The sequence below is a fragment of the Lutra lutra genome, chromosome 2 (assembly GCF_902655055.1).
Source record: "Lutra lutra chromosome 2, mLutLut1.2, whole genome shotgun sequence".
Taxonomy (NCBI): domain Eukaryota; kingdom Metazoa; phylum Chordata; class Mammalia; order Carnivora; family Mustelidae; genus Lutra; species Lutra lutra.
Genome location: NC_062279.1, coordinates 181,980,456 through 182,002,429, shown reverse-complemented (window position 1 = coordinate 182,002,429; position 21,974 = coordinate 181,980,456). Strand labels below are relative to the sequence as shown.

The window sequence follows — 21,974 nt, the reverse complement described above, 5'->3', positions numbered from 1 at the left end:
AATAAAGATTTTTTTTTTTAAAGATTTTATTTATTTATTTGACAGATAGAAATCACAAGTAGGCAGAGAGGCAGGCAGAGAGAGAGGAGGAAGCAGGTTCCCCACGGAGCGGAGGGCCCCATATGGGGCTCGATCCCAGAACTCCGGGATCATGACCCGAGCTGAAGGCAGAGGCTTTAACCCACCGAGCCACCCAGGCGCCCCTGGAATAAAGATTATTACAACTTTCCTCCAGAGACCAAATTGAGCGAACTCTACTCAGTGTGTTGGAGAGAAGTCAGGGCTCTTAGAGCTATCTGAACTTGAAAGAGACCTTCTCCCCCTCTTCCTCCTCCCCTTCTTCTTCTTTACTAATTTCATTTTATTTTTGGAATATTTGTGGTTGGCACAAGACATTTATTTTTCACCCCTTACAGATACAGAAATATGTTTGGGACTCTGTGATGGCTTTATAAGGTCACCTAGATTTTCAGTGGTGGAGACAATATTGTACAAGTTGCCTCTGAAACGTTCCAATCTTCTCGCTCATATTTCAGACTTCAGCTAAACAATGCTACCCTCAAAACAGAAACACTGAAATGTTATGCTGCCTAGGTACTAGATTATTATTTTCTTTAAAGATTTTATTTATTTGTCAGAGAGAGAGAGAGAGAGAGAGAGAGCGAGCACACAAGCCCGCAGAGGCAGAGAGAGAAGCAGGCTCCCTGCTGAGCAAGGAGCCCGATGCGGGACTTGATCCCAGGACCCTGGGATCTTGACCTCAGCCGAAGGCAGCCACTTAATCAACTGAGCCACCCAGGCATTCCTGGGTTATTATTATTAATTAGTCTCCTCAACAGTAAAAAAAATTATCAGTATTTAGTCTATGTACTGAGCATCCATTCTGGGATGTGCGAATGTGAGACTTGGGGTAGAGGTACAATCTGGTGCTGCTGTTATGTTAATTTTCAAAGGAGAAAATGTGAGCATGGCTGGCTTGCAGAACCATGTGTTGTGGTGTGAACGGAGTAATTTCATTTTGCGAGAACTCATGAGTTCTTTGAACTTTGTATGCATCAATTAAATACCAGAAAATGGGATGAAAAGACTTACTGAAAACCAGATGCTTGTTCTTCATGCCTCTTGGAACATTAAAAACAAACATCACAACAAAAGACATTTGGGTTTGGCATAATTCAGTGATGGATGATTTAGAAGCATTTTGCTTAATGGTAGAGTGGGAGCTAATGTTTGGAGAGTTAACAGATGTCTGGTTTGAGTGTATCTAAATCACCGATCTCTTACTCAATAAATCTACTTATAGTTCATATAGGGAATACTTTCATAGTTTATTGAGAACAGAAAGGAAAGCATCTAGCGCTGGCAGATTTGCTTCTTAAATATGGGGTAGCCATTGGCTTGTCTTTGTTTAGTGGATAGGCAGTGGAAGTGGATTGAATTAGCCCTTTCTTTAATACTGAAAAAACAATTCAGATCACATTTTGGAGTGATAGTCGTACAGGATATTCTAAGCTGAATATCTAGCAGCAAGCCGAGACTTGATGTCTGCATTTTCTTCAGGACTGTGAGTGCATTAACATGTGGCAGTGTAATATCCCCACAGAGTTTAGAGGAAGCTTCTGTGTCCTGCTCAGGCCACACAAGCCAGAGTGACCTTGTCTTCCTTGCAGGTTGTTCTCTGCACCACTGAACCAGTGGAGTCCAGAATACATTTGCTGGTCATCAGCTTCCTGCCTAGAAAACTAAGGTGCTGTTAGTCTCAAACCAACACATAGTTTGGGTTTGGGATGAATTTTTCTTTTGAATTGTTTTCAACACTGCAAGCAAATCTATGTTGGTAGGACAGATGGTTATTGGATTTTGCCATAATTTTGCATAAAATCCGATCCCCTGAAATGTGCACTGTCATTTTGGCTTAAGAATGTTTTGATATTTGACTTGCTCATATCATAAACTTCAAAGTAATAAATGGAATTTTACTAAATCTACCAGATCAACATATATGAATTAGAATAACCTTTGGGTAGGAATATTTGTACGTGGTTAAAATTCACAGACCATTGACTAACCATCCTATGTTAACTAAGTCTACATAATTGTATTTAAGAATATAGCTGTTTTGCTATTTAAGAAAATCCATAACATAGTAATACGTTATGAAGGTAGAATTAACTTTCACATTTCAAAATACTCTGTTAATCTTAAACAGTTTATATATCGCTTCAAGTTTGCCTCATCTTTGGTTATAACTTAAACCCTATTTGAAATAAAAATAATCAATATTTCTCTACATCAGATGCTGTACATTAAGTAACAAGCTGATATTAATCTCTTTATAGACAGTATCTTTGGATGAATATTACTGCTTTCAGAGCTATTATAGGCCAAGGATAACATATGTTTAGCAAAACCTTGGAATGGTCAGGGAATAGGGTTTTTGTCGTTATTGTTAATTAGGTTTTTCATGAATTAAATAGCAACTTGAATCTCCTTTCTATTCTGATTTTTTTACTCTTGAAATGATGTTACTTATGCTAAGCAGAATTTGAAAACTGATCATGAAGGCCAAGACTTGGATTCTTAAGGCAAAATATTCTATACTATAGAAACTGTAGAAGATTCCACATTTTTCAGAATTACAAAACATTCTCTGGCAATATTTTATAAATTTAGTTCTTGACAGTTTGCTTATTTTCTTGTGATTTTTCCATCTCTCTGAAAGATAGAGAACAGAAAACTTATGTATTTAAAGATTCCAGGTAATTAAGGTTTTACTTAATTAGATCAAGGTATTAAAGGTAATTTTGAAATATGACCCTCTAGAAAGAAGGTGAAAAATACTACAGACAGGCCATTTCTAAAACTTATCTCTTATTACTGGCTGTGGTGAAGTTGTAATCCTCCATTATGCCCTATCTGGCCTAGGAGGAGGCCTAGAAATATGGAGACTCAGGAAAAGCTCTATTTCTTACTCCCCAAAAGAGCAGCTGTGCTTAGGGATGGGTGGTTTTGAACTTCTGATGATGAGGGCCATGGGATCTAGTCCTTCACAGGGTTTGGGGCATCTGGATTCAGTTTTTCATGACTCAGTGGGTAAAAAGCTTGGTCTTTTTTCACAGGGACAGAGCTGGTGAGTGGATAATGTGTTTTAAGAAGTTCTAAAAGCCATAGAACTAGGCCAAGTTAAAAAAAAAATGAGATCTCTGGTCTTTCTACTGAGCTTCAGAAAAAGGAACTGAATGACTCAGTATTGCTTTGGATACTGCCTTTTTTGCCAATGACCTTGAATTATTTTTATCATATTTTTCACAAAGAACCTCACACTTCTCACCTATAAATGAGTATTGTAATAACAAACCACCTAGTAGAGCTGTTTTGAGAATTAAAAACTATTTTCTATGCAAAACGCTGAGAGCAGTGCCTGGCCCACCAGAAATTTTCAATGGTTTTTTTTGTTTGTTTTGTTTTTTGTTGTATTGTTATTATTTCTGTTATTATTATGTCCATAGTAAATATTCCAAAATGGAGCAGCATTTTAGTCCTTGTGTTTCTAAAACTTTTTTGAGAGTGGGAGGGCATATTTAGGTGACTTTATTGATTCATTATTTTTAAAAAAGATTTATTTATTTATTTTAGAAAGAGAGCGAGCGTGTATGGGAGCAAGAGATAGCATGAGTGGGGGAGGGGCAGGGAAAGAGGGAGAGGGAATCTCAAGCAGACTCCCCATTGGGCACAGAGCCCAACGGGGCTCCATCCTGGGATGCAGTGATCATGACCTGAGCTGAAATCAAGAGTCGGGTGCTCAACTGACTAAGCCACCCAGGTGCCCTGGTTCATTATTTTAATACTTTTATGGAGTGCCTAGTACAGTCAAGGCCCTTTTTGAGTACTAAGGCTACAATAGGGAGCAAAAACCAACATGGTCCTTGAGCTCATGGAGCCTACTGTGTAGGAGGTATAACCAATGTAATCTAAGAATCACACACATACATGTAAATTGCAACTGGGATAAAGAGCAGAAAGACGAGAATCATTCACAAGTCATGAGTAGATGAGTGACACAGGCTGGCTGAGAGCTGGAGGGAGGCCATTCTAGGCTTGTGAGGATCTGGGTGAGGATCTGGGTGAGTAGCAGAAGGTGGCAGAAGTGTAGAGAGAGGGGCCATGAGTGATGTGCAGTGAGCCAAGCATGGACAAGGCAGACCTAGAAAGGTCTCCAGATCCTGCTCTGGAAAGTGGCATCAACATCACTTGGGAGCTGCTAAGAAATGCACTGTCTCAGGCTCTACCCCAGACCTACTGTCTTAGCCTCTCCCAGTGTGTTTCACATGCACACTAACATCTGAAAAGCCTTGTCTTTTATGGCATATTAAGGAAGCTTGTCTTTGTCTCTGAAGTTTCTGGAGAGTTTTAAGCAGAACCACAATGTGGAGATTGGAAGGGGATGAGTGAGGATGTGGGGCAACCAGGGAGGAGATTGCTGAAGTCAGTAGAAATGTGGGGTTTCTGATGGGATTGCAAGATGAACTTGTCCAATGATTGCCTGCATTTGAACTAACCTTACTTTTTTTTGCTTGCTCCCAGTAACTCCATTTTGGCTACTACACTGGATTGAGAAATTTTTAATTGAAGATTGAAAAGCTCTAATTTACTTAGTTGTAAATTTTTCTTTGGAATTTATCCTCGTTGAAGGCATAAAAGGCACCAAGCTCCTGAAAAACAGGAGATAATCCACTGTGGCCACACTGAGTTGCCGCTTTTCTGGTCAAAGGCAAACAAACTTGACAGTTATATTATTTATCATGAAAAGTCTTTTAGTGGTTTTTATCTCCCTCCCATCAAAAGTAAGTACATTAAAAATCCCACACATTTCTTGGGAAATTTATTTTTTTAGCTTTAACTGTGAGTAATTTATTCAGTTGAGAATGCATATATTTATTCTGATCCTACTAGGTACTAGGCACTGGTTAGTTGCCTAGGGACTAAAAATAATTTTCTGGGCACATGATGTAAGGTTTTGTTGAATGAACTGAACATGTATCTTTACTTCCTGAGATTATAGTTTAGTAACTTTTGTATGTATGTACATATATGACCATGATCCCAAGTAGAAAGTGATAAGTGCCTAGGCCAGTTGAAATTGCTTCAACTGCAAGTGATAGAATATTTACATTAACAGTGATTTATCAAGGATTTATTCCTTTCTCATGTGAATGTAATCTGGAAAATAAGCTGTTAAGGGCTGATAGAGAAGATTCAGAAATCCATCAGGAAGTCAGATTCCCTCTTCTTGCTTTTCAGCCACCTCTGTCATTTAGATTTTACGTCAGAGTCTAAAATGGTTGCTTGAGGGGCACCTTGGTGGTTCAGTCAGTTGAGTGTCTGACTCTTGATTTCGGCTCAGGTCACAATCTCAAGGTCGTGAAGTCAAGCCCTGAGTCAGGCTCCACACTCAGTGGGGAGTCTGCTTGAGGGTTCTCTCTCCTCTGCCCCTTCCCCTGTTCACATGCTCTCTCTCACTCAAATAAATAAATATATCTTTAAAAAAATAATAAAATGAATGCCTGAGCTCCAGCCATTACACTTGTATTCCCACAAGCAGGAAAGAAGGACCATACTCCTATCTTTGAGGACACTTCCTAGAAGTCACATTTACCACTTCTAATTTCATCTCAGAAGCAGGGACTCAGCCACGTGGCCTCACACAGCTGCAAGAGAGGCTGGGAGATGTTGTCTTTATTCTAAGTTGACATTAAATATTGGCCAAACTAAATTTTAGGATTTTCTTTCTAAGATCAAAGGAAAAGAATAGATGCTAGCAGCCAATCAGTTTCTGCCACCGACCAGAAATTCAGATCTAGCAGAGGGAGATGACGTGTATCTAGATGATCAAGGGAGGCTTGCTGAATGGGGTTGAAGTTGAATTATTTCTCTAAGGATTCAAACTTAGGCAGGTAGATGTGGGAAAATAGTCTAGAGCTGTGATTTCCAAACTGTGAACTGAGGTACCCCCAAACTGCAGTGGTGCACAGAGACTCTGCTAGTTATTTTCAATTTTTGAGAGGAATCCAGTGATACTCAACATTTGTTGGTTACCAAATGAAATATTATGTTGAGGTAGTTCATTGTCAACATTAGATGGTACTGTATTCCTTTTGATGTTGCCTGTCTTTATAAAGCTGGGTTCTTGGTGGTGGTTGTGTAACACGTTGTTCCATGGAAAAATCTATGTGAAAGAGGCAATGAATGATGGTGATTTCCAATCTGATTCTAAGGTTTGAGATATTGTGCACTGCCCAACAGATACACACATTATATGTGTAAGTAATTGTCGTTATTGAAGAATAACATGAAAATGTTTTTTATTTTAAATTATGTGTTGTACTTTTTCAAACGTCTACTAAGTTTTTAGGATAAAGATACTGATAAGATAATTGGACCAAGAGACTTAGTAAGTGGAATTGTTAGGCATTTTGTTTTGTTTTGTTTTTGTTTTTCGTTAGGCATTTCTTTTGGTTTAGGCCATTGAAAAAAATTACCTGGATACATAGTGCCCTGAACCAAAAATATCTGGGAGTCTCTGATTTAGGGGGTTAATTAAGTAACAAAGCCACTCTGTTTCATGTTCTTAACAAAGATGGTATTTAAAAAATTTTGTCTGTAATAAAATTCACTAAAATGTACTTCTTAAACCACAAAATTTTCTAGCTGACTTCAAAGCTTTTAATAGGAAATGTGAGTATGGAGTTGTACTAATGATCCTAGTAAAAGCTGATTCTATTAATTTTAGTATTTTTTTCTGAAAGGGAAACATTTCCACTTGTTTACCAAATACATTTTCAATTTCGTGACTTGAGAATGGACTCCATAAGGCATATACAATTTAAAAAGTAGTAGTAATTTGCATAATGATGCACAGAGCAATTTTTGTTTAGGCAGTTTAATTCACTTATTTATTCAACAGGTATAATCCACTTCTGATTGTACTCAAGTGCTGCTCCAGATGCCAGGTGTACACTGATGAGAAAAGGGAGGTATTTTCATTTAAAGAGAGCGTCACAACTGAGTTAAAATTATTTATGCTATGATTACAGAAGCAGGTATCTTTTTATTCTAAAACAGTTTTTGCCATTTGCAGCTGTAGAAGTATTCCCAAGACTGTCCTATGTGTTAGTGAAGTCAAATGCTACAGGAAGGCAGAATAGGATAAAGGCTAATGCAGCTGAAATATCAGCTGTGGTCTCTTTGACCTTTGAAATCTTAATAAAATGGACTTGAAATTCCATATACTCCCTCGAAAGTCCAAAGCCCTCCCCAGATCTCTGCCAAGCCACTGGGTCTGTGCTTCTCATGATCATCTCTGGTTCCAGGCTCTCAATCTTCTGAATTAGTTCAGTTTAGGGATCATTTTTATTTTGCCTTTTCTCATCATCCAGTGATATACAGTCTCTCACTGGGGCTAGAGTGTGGAGAATAAATTAGGGAGTGCAAGATTAGATGTAGGTAAACCATTCCAGGTGAGACATGATGTAGTTTTTACTAGAATGTAGGATCTATGAGGCTGGATATTTTCACTCTGCCTGATATATAAGTGCACAAACAGTACCTGACACACAATAGATGCTCAATTACTTTTTCCTGAGATAGGAAGCTCTGAAAAAAATACCAGACATGGGGATAAAGATTATTTATTTGGTTTCAGACATGTTAGGTATGAGGTATTTTTGTAACATCCACTGGGGAGAGGTCAAATGCCCAGTTGGACACAAAAGTCTGGAGCCCAGGGGAAAGATCTACGCTTGCTAAATAAAGATGTAAGTCACGTGTGTAGGGCTGGCAATTGAGCTATTTGTGTTGGCGACATTGCCTGGAGAGTATGAATGTAAGAAAAGAACTTACAGAAAGAGAAGGAATGACCAGACAGGGAGGAGAAAGAGAAGTCAAGAGAAGAAAGTGTTTGAAGCAGATGGGAGGGGCTAACCGAGAATTGGATCTCTCACATGGTGCTGGGATGTCATTACAAGGATGACTGAAAAATGTCTTTGGAATAGAGCAACGTGGAGGTCATTGGTGACCATAGCAAAAGCTCTTTTGGTGCAGTGACAGAAGTGGGTCCCAAATCGTACAAGAGTAAACAGTAAGTGAAGAAATTTGGATGATAAGTATTAACAACTCCTAGGGTGTTTTGGATGAGAGAGAGAGGACAGTGGTTGAAGTGTGATATAGGCTTGAGGATGGTTAAAAAAAAGAAAAAACTGGAGAGATCTAAACATGATAAAAAGCTGATGGCAGGGGGAGAGAGGGAAAGAGAATGGGAGAGAGCTTGAACATACGATTTAATGGAGAATTAAGATGTAAAATTCCTGAGAAGGGAGAAGGAGATGGAATCTGTCAAAAAGTAGGAGGATTCATCTTAAATATGAAGAGCCTACAATAGCTTCTGTGTTTGAACAGGAGAGAAGGTTCTATAAATGATCACGTGTGTAGTTTTAGATTTAGGTAGATGAGGCAATGCTCATTTGATTGTTTTTTATTCTCTCTGTAAGATGCAAATTGAAGTGGGTCATCTTGTGAGAGTGAGGGCAGAGTGGGAGATGGTAGTTTGAGGAGAATGGAGAAGGCTTTACATCAGCAACAGTAGTCCTCTACAGCTACATTCGACTGTCCAGGTATAGATACAGAGAGAGTAGATCATTGGATTCATCTGGTGTTGGCTTTTACATGATGGAGTGGGGGAGAGGAAAATCCAGAGGGGTAGGCAGGTCCAGGGCATTAGCAGGAGTATTGTTTCATTAATGGTCCAAAGAGTCTAAAGGAGATATGTAGGGTATTGAAAAAAGGAGATAGCTGATAGACTGGGAAGAGATAGAGGTACCAATGGACAGCAGGTCAGAATTGTGTCTTCAAGTTCTCCACAATGTCTTACCTGATCCTCCAGCAAGAAATTGTATTCCTATCTTTTGAATTCCTATGGCACTTCAGCTGTAAGTCTCATGGTGCTTATCATTTGCTACCTTGACATATAGTTATATTATTTATGGACATATCTCTCTTATTAGACTGAACTTTTGAGGGACAATTGATCTGAAATCATTGTTACATCCATCACTATGCTTATTATAATAGTAGGTGCTCAATAACTAATTGTTGAGTAAATAAGTAAGTAGAGTCTACTACTGCCTGTGTTGGGCTACAGTCCCACACTTGCTTATCTCCAAGCCTGAAAGGGCCCCATCCACCCAATGCTAGCCTTGTAATCAATGCAGTATTGCAGCTCTTATATTAAATTCTGTCAGTGTGTTGGTGTGCAAACTTGGGAGCTTCCTCGGTTAAAATTTGAAACTGGCCGCCATATACAGAGGGCGAGGTGGTGCTAAAGAAAGACCACTTCAGATTGGTAGACGGCAGGTTAAATAAGCAAGGGAACTTACTCTGAGGCTTGCTTGGGCAGACACGATGAGTACTTTTCCACACCTGCCAGCCAGAATCATTAAAGTTTATATAGAGGCTTTAACTGGGTTCAGTCATGTGTTTTGTCCAGATGGTCTCAACAGCACATTGCTCTCTCAAGGCTGCATTCTTGAAAATGGCTTTGGCTATGGGAACAGTGGTACATTTCAAGGACATTTCAAGGGGGTGAGGAGCCTCTGATTCTCTGGGTCCAGCTCATGGGCCATGGGTGGTCACATCCTTTTCATGGTCTCCTCTAACACAGTGCCATGTCTTCTTGCAGATAAAATTGTAAATGAACTCTGAATGATCTCACCTTGGCTGGTGCATTAAACCAGGTGCAGAGGCAATGAGTCAGTAAAGTCATTAACCTAGGAGATCAAGCCATTCTCAAGCTAACATCATATGTTCTTTCAAATAATATGTCTCATTGGGTATTCTTAAAATTACAGAGGCTATCATTACATCACAGTGTATGTAGTGAACACTGCTTGCAATATGTGTTAGTGAACAAGAGTTGATTCTGTTAGAGGCAGAATAAAGCAGAAATGGAGTATCATATGTGCCTTGCAATTCAGAAGAACCTATCAGAGTTGCCTTTTTATCCATGGGAAATTATCAAGTACTTGTTAATATGCTATAAAAAAGCAAGTGCAGGACCAACAACGTCTTGTTTATGATAAGGCTCTGTCTCAAAGGTCACTCATTTTTCAAAATCAGATATCTGTTATAGGGGAAGAACCAATGAACCCTGAATAATGCTTGTTTATGATAAGGCTCTGTCTCAAAGGTCATTCGTTTTTCAAAATCAGATATCCGTTATAGGGGAAGAACCAATGAACCCTGAATAATGCATTGGGGGGATGATGAAGAAGTGAAGAGTCTTGCGGTTCTTGAAGTAGTAGAATGTCTGTTAGCAAAATATGGAAATCAGGAGAAGAACTGGTTTAAATGTAGGGACAGAGAGAAGACTAGTTTGATTTTGGACCTGTTAAGAAGAGATGCGGCTAAGCACTAGGCATTGGAAACATATGATAAAATCTGAAAGGAAGTTTGGGACTCGAGAGATTTGGGAGTTAGTTATGCAGAGGTTATTATTCATGCTCTGAAACTGTCACAGGAGAAAATGCAAGGAGTGTCCGAAGTCTAAGAGAAAACCATGAGAAGCACCTTCATGTGGGACTGGAAGAACTGCTCATAGTGTGAGATTCAAATCACTTAAAAAAAAAGATTTTGTTTATTTATTTAAGAGAGCGAGAGAGTGCAAGGGAGGGTGGGGGGAGAGGGGGAAAGCAGAGGGAGAGGCAAACTCCCCACTGCGCAGGGAGCCCGACATGGGGCTTGATCCCAGGACCCCAGGATCATGACCCAAGCTGAAGGCAGCCGCTTAAACCGACTGAGTCACCTAGGTGCCCCTCAAATCATTTTTAATTTCATCTCGGATTCCTGTTGAAAAAGTCAACTGCCCTAAGCTAGCCATTTGTAATAAACGAATTTCCAGACATCATCTCTGGCAAGAGATGGAACTAAAAATTAAAGTATTTAATTTAAATTTAAATTAGCAAAATTTCAAGTGTTTGCAGATAAGAACTTTTATCTGAACCCCTTCGACTGCATATCATAATCCACTCACCGATGGATAGGCTACACTGGCAGCATAGACAGTGGAAGGTGTCCTGAGGGGTTGTCAGTGTTTAACTAGTCAACAAGACAGGCTCTTTTTCAGTGTTCAACTTCAGTCACTAAATACATTTAACCTTGCTGAATGGCTGAAAATTCATTTTATCCAGATTCATGCAGAGTTGCGTTAGGACTGGTGAGACAAACAGCAATGAAGTCTGGGTAATGTCCTGTCTACACCTACTCACCAATATGTAACCATGACACTAGGCTGTCTTTGCTTATAGCTCTGGGGCCATGGTAATTTGTAACCCTTCAGAATAATTCTAAATTGCCAGATACGTTAAAAAAAAAAAAAAAAACCAACGTGGAATCACTTTAAAAGTTCATGTACTCCTGAAAAACATTTCTGAAATAGATGATTTTCTCTCTCTGAATGCGGTTGTACAGTTATTTGTTCATTTATTAGCATGATTTAGTGACTGAGTTCATTTCCATGCCCTCAAGGACATGCGCCAGAATCTCTCAGGACTGCTGCTACTCTGAATGGACAGCCGTACTCTAAAATTCCATATGGCCTCTTGAGTTGCTTTGTAATATTAAAACCACGTTTCCTTTTCTCCTTTTGCTTTAGGTCTTGGGAGCTGTTGACAATAACATGGGTGATGGCTGCTCTCAGAAGGCGGCTACTGCTAATATTCTCCGCTTCCTGTTGCTGGTGTTGATTCCGTGTATCTGTGCACTCATCGTCCTGCTGGTGATCCTGCTTTCCTTTGTTGGTGAGTGATGCTGCTGTGAGAGAAAAATGAAGTCAAAATTCAAATGAGCTTAACCATGATTTCTATTTAGTACTTAGGTAACCTAAAGTGTCAACTTGATGGAGGGTTAGCCATTGATTATCTTAGGCAACTCTGAAGTTTCAGCCACAGAAATCATTCTGCTGGTTATTCTTATTATAGGAAATTGATGGAGTAATTGATGCAAAGCATTCAAGGTGTAATTTCCAGGTGTCAGGCACTTTGAAAGTCCCTGAGAACTTAGGGATGGTTAAATTAGTCTGTCTTCCATAGGAACTCATGGTTGAGAGGAAGACGTGATTATGACTTAAGGCAACACATGTTGATGATGGAGGCATATGCAAGGTACTTTGGGGAACAAAGAAGCCTTCATGAGGTATTAACATTTTAACCTTTGGAATAGTTCATAGAAATTCAGGTAAGAAGGCAATCACGCATGAGTTTGGTAGAGAAAACAGCAAATGCCAAAGTATGACCCCGTGATAGATGGAGACAGACTTAGGATAGTGGGTGGAATCTTGGCTCTGGGAGGAAAAGCAGCTAGATTGATAGATAAAATCCGAATGACACAGGACCTTGCATGTTGTCCTAAGGAAATTGGGCTTCAACACCTGGATTATTGGTTTTCAAACTCTAATCCACGGGAACAAGTTTCAGGGGAGGAGTTTCAACCTTTTGACTTACAATTCTACAAAATAAATCTTAAACACATGCTTAAACTAAAAGTTTTAACCAAGTGGAGACAAGCGACCAAATAATTTGTGCTGACAGATTAATTCATTTGTATTTGGATCTTGCTATCTTTTTAAATAAACAATATGTTAAACTTAAAAGGCGAACGATTGGAGGAGGAAATCCAAAATATTACCTTTGGTAGCTATCTATTGCTATGAATTCGGATTTTTTTGATCACATGTAGGCAAGTGAAATAAATAAATACCAAGATGATTCTGATCAAATTGCTTACCAACAATCTTGAATTTTTTATTTCACCAAAACTACCTATTATTTTCTCAATGTCTGGTTTTTAATATGACACACATTAACAACTTATACAGTAGATTAATCCTAATAAAATACAGCTTGTATCTATTTGTAGATATTAGAATCTTATCCGATCTTTCTTTGAAAATAGTATGTATCTGCTACAAAAATGCTTGAAAACCATTGCCATGGGTGGTAGTTTACCACTTTCCAAGTGGGGAGAAATCTGATCAAATTTGCATTTGTAGAAGACAGTAGACCTAGATGCACTGCAGAGGACTGGAGGTGGCTTTTTCGAGGCTCTGGCTGTGCCTACATTAGCATTTGTTAGCATTAAGTTAGCATTAAGGCATTTGGTGCATTAAAATCAACAGAAATCAAGACTGACTAGATTTTGGTGTGAAGGAGAAGAGGGATCAATATTAACTGCTTGATTTTGGCTTAAGAAATCAGGGTTATTTTGGCGCCATCTGTTAACGTGGGAAATAAAGGTGGAGGAGTGGGGTGCACATAGATGGAGGGCAGGTTGGAAGTTGAGTTTGGTCATGTTAACTCAGAGATACTTGGGGGACGACAAAATACGGTGGCATCATAGTCCGGGTGCATTCATCTTGGGCAAATTCAACAGTGCAGACAGGACCAAGAAATGAATGTAGGAATATAGGAACATGTTGCTTTTCTTTTTTTTTTTTTTTTTTTTTAAGATTTTTATTTATTTATTTGACAGAGAGATCACAAGTAGGCAGAGAGGCAGGCAGAGAGAGAGGAGGAAGCAGGCTCCCTGCTGAGCAGAAAGCCCGATGTGGGGCTCGAACCCAGGACTCTGAGATCATGACCTGAGCCGAAGGCAGTGGCTTAACCCACTGAGCCACCCAGGCGCCCCACATGTTGCTTTTCTAAGGAAATTTCAAGGGAAATTGCAACTCTATGTGATTTTTGGCTTCTGTGCTCACTTTAGAACTTAACCCCCACTGCACTGTTGTTAACCTGAAGCTGGAAGTATCCAGAAAGGGAGCTCAGAAGGGAGTCCTGACTTCAGTTACGAAGGTGGGAGTCTGACTGGCAGTTGGAGCAGGAGAAGTAGATGAACCAGAGAGGGGATGTGTACTGATGAAAAGCTGAGGGCAGGGGCGCCTGGGTGGCTCAGTGGGTTAAGCCTCTGCCTTCGGCTCAGGTCATGATCCCAGGGTCCTGGGATCGAGCCCCGCATCGGGCTCTCTGCTCAGCGGGGAGCCTGCTTCCCCCTCTCTCTCTCTGCCTGCCTCTCTGCCTACTTGTGATCTCTGTCTGTCAAATAAATAAATAAAATCTTAAAAAAAAAAAAAGAAAGAAAAAAGGAAAGCTGAGGGCAAAGGCCCTGGAGTATTTAAGGGGGAAGATAAAGAGAGGAGGAAGTAAGGGATACAGGAAGAATGGTCAGACAAGAAGAAAAGAACCTGGAAATGCTGGGTTTCGCAGCCGCCAAGAGAGGACAGACACTTCAGAAGTCAGAGGGTGATAAGAAGACAGAGAGGGGTGCCTAGGTAGGCTCTGTCAGTTGAGCGTCTGCCTTTGACTCAGGTCAGATCCCAGGGTCCTGGGATCGAGCCCTCTATCCAGCCTCCCCAATAAGCCCCCATTGAGCCCCCCCTCACCCCCTTCTGCCACTGAGCCCCCAATCAGGCTCCCTGCTAAGCAGGGAGCCTGCTTCTTCCTCTCCTACTGCCTTTCCTCTTCTAGCCCACCCCCTCCTGTGCACGTGCTCCTCCTCTCTAATAAATAAATGTTTTTTTTTTTTTTAAGAGAGAAAGTGGCTCAGCGCAGCAGCATTCAGATTTTTCTTCTTTTTTTAAACTTTATTTTATTTTTTCAGTGTTCCAAGATTCATTGTTTATGCATCACACCCAGTGCTCCATGCAGTACGTGCCCCCCATAATACCCACCACTAGGCTCATCCAACTCCCCACCACCCCTCCCCTCCAAAACCCTCAGTTTGGTTTTCTATTGGAGTTTTAGTCAGCCTGTGCCCACATTGTACTAACTGTGGCCAGCTCTCAGGCTAGAGCTGGACAAAACTGAAGTTCATCTTTGCCACCCTTTCCTTCCAAGACTCCACACCCCTCCAGAGTTGGCCGGCTTTCGTTTCCTTCCCAGGGTCTTCAAGTACTTTTTTGTGTGTTTTGTCTAGATTTATAGTTGTTATCTGTGCGAGTGTCTGTCTGGTTCTACCAATCATACCGCTGTCAGTTTTCAATCTAATTCTGGCAATAGTGTATTCAGAGGCTCACACACATTGAAAATTACTTCCTTTCATTCTCAGGGTAGAATGCAAATAGAAGTTTTAAACACATCTTAAGTACCTCAGTGCTGAGAGGCCTCTCAATAGAGGAGAGATGCAATTAAGACAGTGCTTTATTTCGGTTAAGTTTGTTTATTAGTTCCTATCCTTATAGCTTTATTGAAATATAATTCACGTATCTGCTTAAAGTGTATATTTGAATAATTTTTAGTATATTCACAGGTAAGTGTAACCCTTGCTACAACCAATTTTGGAACATCTTTACCACTTTAAGAAGAAACTATACTTTTCACTGTCAGTCTCCTGTCTTTCCATAGCCCCCCTGTCCCAACCCTAAGCTATCACTAATCTGTGTAATAATGTCTCTATAGATTTCCCTATTCTGGACATTTCATATCACCATATGTGGTTTTTGTAACCAGTTTTTTTTTTTAAGATTTTATTTATTTATTTGACAGACAGAGATCACAAGTAGGCAGAGAGAGATGGGGGGAAGCAGGCTCCCCACTGAGCAGAGAGCCCGACGCAGGGCTCGATCCCAGAACCCTGAGATCATGACCTGAGCCGAAGGTAGAGGTTTAACCCCCTGAGCCACCCAGGCACTCCTAACCAGTTTTTTTAATTTGGCATAATATTTTCAATGTTCTATTATATTTCTACTATAGTCTACTATATCCTATTATGTTCTATTTCATGTTCTATTATACTTCAGTATTTCATCCCTTCTTACAGCCAAATAATATTCTGTTGTGTGGATTTACCACATTTTCTTTGTCCATATACCAATTTTAGTTGTTTCCATCTTTTGCCTATTATGAATAATGTTGCTCTGAACATTCATGTACAAGTTTTTGTGTGAACATATGTTTTCATTTCTTTTGGGTTTATACCTAAGAGTAGATTTCTTTTATTACTGTATATGGGATTAGGAAGTATACCATTTATAACCACTTCTAAGTACCACTATAGCTTATATTTAGGTAACCTTTAGAAAGTGGGGGTTTCCCAGACGTTTTCTTCAAAAGCATTCTTTTCATAGATTCTGCACCAGATGATATATGGATATATTAAGTAATATCTCCTCAAATAAACATTTCCTATTTTATAACTGAGATGTTTGTTGCTGTAATGAGCAATAAAACCATTTATATCTGTGTTTTTTTATTTATATCTGTGTTTTTAAAAAACCTCATTAAATCCTGCTTACTTTTAAACATGTTCTGTTTGGTTTGCATCTATAACTCCATACTCTTTCAAAGTTATTTATGGGAGAGTTATACTATGGGATGGTGGGATGCCAAATTTGTAGTTTCAAAAGACAAAGATAATAGTGAGAGGATTATTATTTAGGAAAAGATAATAAAAGCTTTATGCTAGTACATATGCATTACATGTCTCTAATTTTGTCTCTTTGGGCTTCTCTCATGTATAAAATCAAGTGGCAAAGAGATTCCTGAAGATAAGAGAGTTGGACTTTTCTGAATAATTATTTCAGTGGCAGGATATAGAACAGAGCAATAGCAAATAGTTTCTTTCCTCAACCCCCAAAACCAAAGTTGGAACTACAAAGTCTTAGTTTAGTTTAGTTTAGTGTTTCTAAAATCAGCAGAAACTGTGAGCTGTCCATATGGTTCCAAAGATTTGGACTCTAAAATAAAGATTCTGTTTTTTTAAAAATCAAAGTCCAGGATCAGATAGATTGCAAGGTGGATTTTACCACACATTTAAGGAAGGGTTCATATGTACTCTCCTTAAACTATTTCAAAAAAATAGGGGCGCCTGGGTGGTTCAGTGGGTTAGAGCCTCTGCCTTCAGCTCAGTCATGATCTGTGGGTCCTGGGATCAAGCCCCGCATCGGGCTCTCTGCTCAGCGGAGAGCCTGCTTCCTCCTCTCTCTCTATCTGCCTCTCTGCCTATTTGTGATCTCTGTCAAATAAATAAATAAAATCTTTAAAAAAAAACTATTTCAAAAATAGAAGAGGAAGAAGAGCTCACAAAGACAGTCTATGTGGCCAGCATTATCCTGATACCAAAACCAGACAAAGACAACACACACACACACACACACACACACACACACACACACACACAAAACCACACACAAACTATAAGCCAATATCTTTGAAGAACACAGATGCAAAAATCCTTAACAAAATAGCAAACCATTCAATAATACATTAAAAGGATTATCGCCACAATCAAGTGGGATTTATTCTGGAGATGCAAGGATAATTTAATATTTGCAAATCAATCAATGTGATAAACTACATGAACAAAATGAAGAATAAAAATCATGTGATCATCTTAATAGATGCAGAAAAGCATCTGACAAAATTTAACAACAGTTCATGATAAATACTCTTAACAGTGTGAGTGGAGGGAATATACCTCAACCTAATAAAGGTCATGTATAAAACACCCACAGCTAACATCATACTCAATTGGGAAAAACTGAGAGCTTTTCTCTAAGATCAGGAACAAGACAAGGATGTCCATTCTCACTACTTTTATTCAACATAGTACTGGAAGTCCTAGCCACAGCAATCAGAAAAGCAAAAGAAAGAGTCATCTATATTGGTAAGGAAGAAGATAAGCTGTCACTATTTGGAGATGACTTGATACCATACATAGAGGATCCTAATGACTCCACCAGAAAACTATTAGAAGTAATAACTGAAGTCAGCAAATTTGCAGGATACAAAATTAACCCCCAGAAATCAATAGTATTTCTGTATACTAAGAATGAGTAGCACCAATAGGAGAAATTACAAAAACAATTCTATTTACATTTGCACCAAAAAGGATAAAATACCTAGGAATAAACTTAACCAAGGAAGTGAAAGACCTATACTCTGAAAGCTATAAAACACTGATGAAAGAATTGGAGATGACAGAAACAAACGGAAAGATATTCCATGCTCATGGATTGGAAGAATGAGTATTGTTAAAATGTCCATACCACCCAATGTCCAAACAGTCTACAGACTCAGTGCAGTCACTCTCAGAATACTAAGAGCATTTTTCGAAGAACTAGAACAAGTAATACTAAAATTTTGATAGAACCAAAAGGACCCCAAATAACCAAAGCCTTCTTGGGAAATAAGAACAAAGCTGAAGAGATCACAATCCCAGGTTTTAAGACATACTGCAAAGCTTTAGTCAAAACAATATAGTGCTAGTGTAAAAACAGACATACAGATCAACGAAAGAGAATAAAGAGTCCAGAAATAAAGCCATATTTATATGGTCAATTAATCTATGACAAAGAAGGCAAGACTATAATATGCAATGGGAAAAGTCTCTTCAACAAATGGTACTGGGAAAACTGGACAGCTGCAGGCAAAAGAATGAAATTGGACCACTTTCTTATACCATTCACAAACATAAACACAAAATGGATTAAAGAGGTAAATGTGAGATCTGAAACCATAAAATTCCCAGAAGAAAACATAGGTAGTAATTTCTTTGATAGTGGCCATAGAAATGTTTTCCTTGATATGTCTGTTCTAGCAAAGGAAACAAAAGCAAAATTAAACTATTGGGACCACATAAAAATAAAAAGCTTCTACATAGTGAGGGAAACCATAAACAAAACAAAAAGACAATGTATGGGGCGCCTGGGTGGCTCAGTGGGTTAAGCCGCTGCCTTCGGCTTAGGTCATGATCTCAGGGTCCTGGGATCGAGTCCCGCATCGGGCTCTCTGCTTGGCAGGAAGCCTGCTTCCCTCTCTCTCTCTCTGCCTGCCTCTCTGTCTGCTTGTGATCTCTCTCTGTCAAATCAATAAATAAAATCTTTAAAAAAAAAAAAAAAGACAATGTATTGAATGGGAGAAGGTATTTACAAAAGATATATCTGATAAGGGGTTAATATTCAAAATATATAAAGAACTTATACAACTTAACACCAAAAAAACCCCCAAATAATCTAATTAAATAAATATGGGCAGAGGATCTGAATAGACATTTTTCCAAAGACACAGACACATCAAAAAATGCTCACCATCATCAATCAAGGAAATTTGCAAGGAAATGCAAATTAAAACAAAATGAAATATAATGTTTTGGCTCTCAGAATGGCTAAAATCAAAAACAAGAAATGATAAGTGTTGGTCAGGATGTGGAGATAAAGGAACCCTTGGGCACAGTTTTTGGGAATGCAAATTGGTGAAGCCCTTGTGAAGAACAATGTGGATATTCTTCAAAAAAAATTAAAGGTAGAATTACTGTGTGATCCAGCAATTCTACTACTGAGTATTTACTCAAAGAAAATGAAAAAACTAACTCAAAAAGATACATATGCACCCCTATGTTTACTGCAGCATTACTTAAAATAGCCAAGATATGGAAGCAGTTCAATTGCCCATCAGTAGACAAATGAATAAGAAGAGGTAGTATATCTATATATATACCTATATAGATATAGATATATAGATATGAAATGGAATATTTTGTAGTCATTTATAAAAGGATGAGATCTTGCTATTTGTGACAACATCGATGGGCCCAAAGTCTATTATGCTGAGTGCAATAACTCAGACTGAGAAAGATAAATACCATATGATTTCACTCATATGTGGAATATAAAAAACACAAAGCAAGTAAATAAGCAAACAAACAAAAAGCAGAATCAGACAGTAAGTACAGAGAACAGATTGATGGTTGCCAAAGGGAAAGGGATGGGGGATGGGCAAAGTGGGTGGAGAGGGGTGGGAGATAACAGGCTTCCAGTTACCACCAAAAGAATAAGCCACAGGAATAAAAGGCGCAGAGCATAGGGTACACAGTCAATGATATTTTAGTAGCCTTGTACAGTGACAGACGGTAACTACACTTGTGAGCATAGCATAAGAGAAGTTGAATTACTATGTTGCACGCATGAAACTAATGTGACACTATGTCGATTATACTCAAAAATGTTTTTTAAAAAAAGATTTAGGTTGTTGAAAGACATTGAAAGGAAAACTGAAGAGTGGGGGAGTTATAATATTCTACCTAGGTTTTTATTTCTTTAGTTATAGCTTAATAACAGAGAGCCATGTGACATAGAAAAATAATTTATAATAATTTTATAAGGCTGGGGTTTAGTGTTCTTCCTCTTCCATTTACTAGATGTGTGGGTTTTGGTCAGATGCTTTAACTTCTCTGTCAGAGGAGGAATTAAAATCTTACTCATGTCACAGAATTATTATGTAAGTCGAATGAAGTTAAATTTGTTGTAGTCTTTTCATAAACAACAAAAGTTACTATGGAAGTAAAGAATTAGATTTTATTATACTCAAAAATTGACTAAAAACGTGTTTATTTCTTTTTAACTCTATCCGTAAGAACTAAAATTTTTATGCTCTGATCCATTGTCATTGTAATCCCATAATCCATAACCCCAATAACTCTACAACCTAGCCATTGCCACAGTATGTTTTAATTGCCAGTGAAGTCACTAGAAAGGAATAAATTTGGCTGTGGGATTTGCAATGTGATGGCAAGTTTCACACAGCTCTTATACTTAGACCCGAAGTTCAATTTCAGAGGCTAATCCATTTCTTATCAGAATTAAACCAGCAGCAGGTCATGCTGCCTTCCCATGCCTAGAAGAGTCAGCTTTTGTGATAGAGTACTTTATTAGAGATTGCATTGATATCTGCCTTAAATTATATATAAATATATAAATTAAATATATAAATAATACATAAACACATATACGCAATATTTAAGATAAAATTATTTTGGTACGTTGGGAAACATTTGACAAAATAGAATTGTAGCTGTATTTTGGCACTATTCGACCCTTTAATGAACATTTATTGAGTGCAAGACAGTGTGTTAGGGCACTGAATAAAACCTATGCTCATGGGCCCCACAGTTCAGTGAGGGACGAAGGCATTAAAAAATGATCACACAATTAATGACACCAGAGGTGACTCCGATGTGGGAAGAGACAGTTGCTATGTGAGTTTATGACAGGAGCCCAAAGCTTGTTTGAGTCGAGGATGGATTTTTCGGTCGGAGTGGCACTTTCAACATGAACTCCACGAGGATGCGGAGTATGGGAGTGACTTTATTTGATCTGGTAGAGGCTTTTACAAGGAGCCTTTGGCAGTTGTGGGGAGAGAAGGTTGAAGTGGGTAGAGTATGTGGCACAAAGAAAAAATATGGGGTTATTGCAACAGTTTTCCAAGTGTATGGTGTTTTGGACTTTTGTTTGCACTGATTTTTGCAAACTATTAGTCATCTTAATTTCACCAAAGTTATGGCCTAAAAAGTCTCATTAGCTTGTTTCCTGTCTTCTTTCCCAGGCTCTTGAAGTCTTGATTTCCAAGGCCCTTCTATTAATCCGCTTCTAAAATAAATTTTGTTTGTTTTAACCATAAGCTTATCAAGGGTGGTCCAAGGTAACTTTCCTAATTTTCGTAGTACTGTGAAAGGACAATGTGTGGCCAGTTAATGTTTTGTTTTGTCATGCAATGAAGAAGAAAGAAAAATTATAGTAGTGAAGATTGTAGGAAATATGGCAAATAGTCCATTTTTCTTGAACTCAGGAGAAATATTCCTCTACAAAAGTGATTTTCCTCTTCAAAAATGCTAGCTGAGCTAAAGATCGTTGAACTTAAATAACGTTTTTCTCTTAGCAAACTTCTTTACGCTTGTGGCTTTTATAAGAACTTGGAATTAGAAGAATTTTAACTTCCTAACTTAGAATATTTCATTTTGATTATCACATTAATATGGAAAAACCTCCCAGATCCTTATTTCCATACACCAGAAATCTAAAATCCTGTATGACCTTTTATGACCTGACTCTGTATTCCTAAGTCCCCATATTCCTTTAATAACCCTGGCCTTCAGGT

At 38.6% G+C, this 21,974-nt stretch overlaps 1 protein-coding gene across 3 annotated transcripts in view; it reads left to right on the top strand.

Annotated features, from left to right (window-relative positions):
• CORIN (corin, serine peptidase) overlaps positions 1–21,974 on the top strand; it is a 249,036-nt gene that overhangs the window by 20,123 nt on the left and 206,939 nt on the right. For all 3 annotated transcript variants that reach the window (XM_047719221.1, XM_047719220.1, XM_047719222.1), the window contains exon 2: positions 11,705–11,849. In XM_047719221.1, the coding sequence (XP_047575177.1) occupies positions 11,705–11,849 (145 nt within the window). The remainder of the gene's footprint in view (positions 1–11,704; positions 11,850–21,974) is intronic.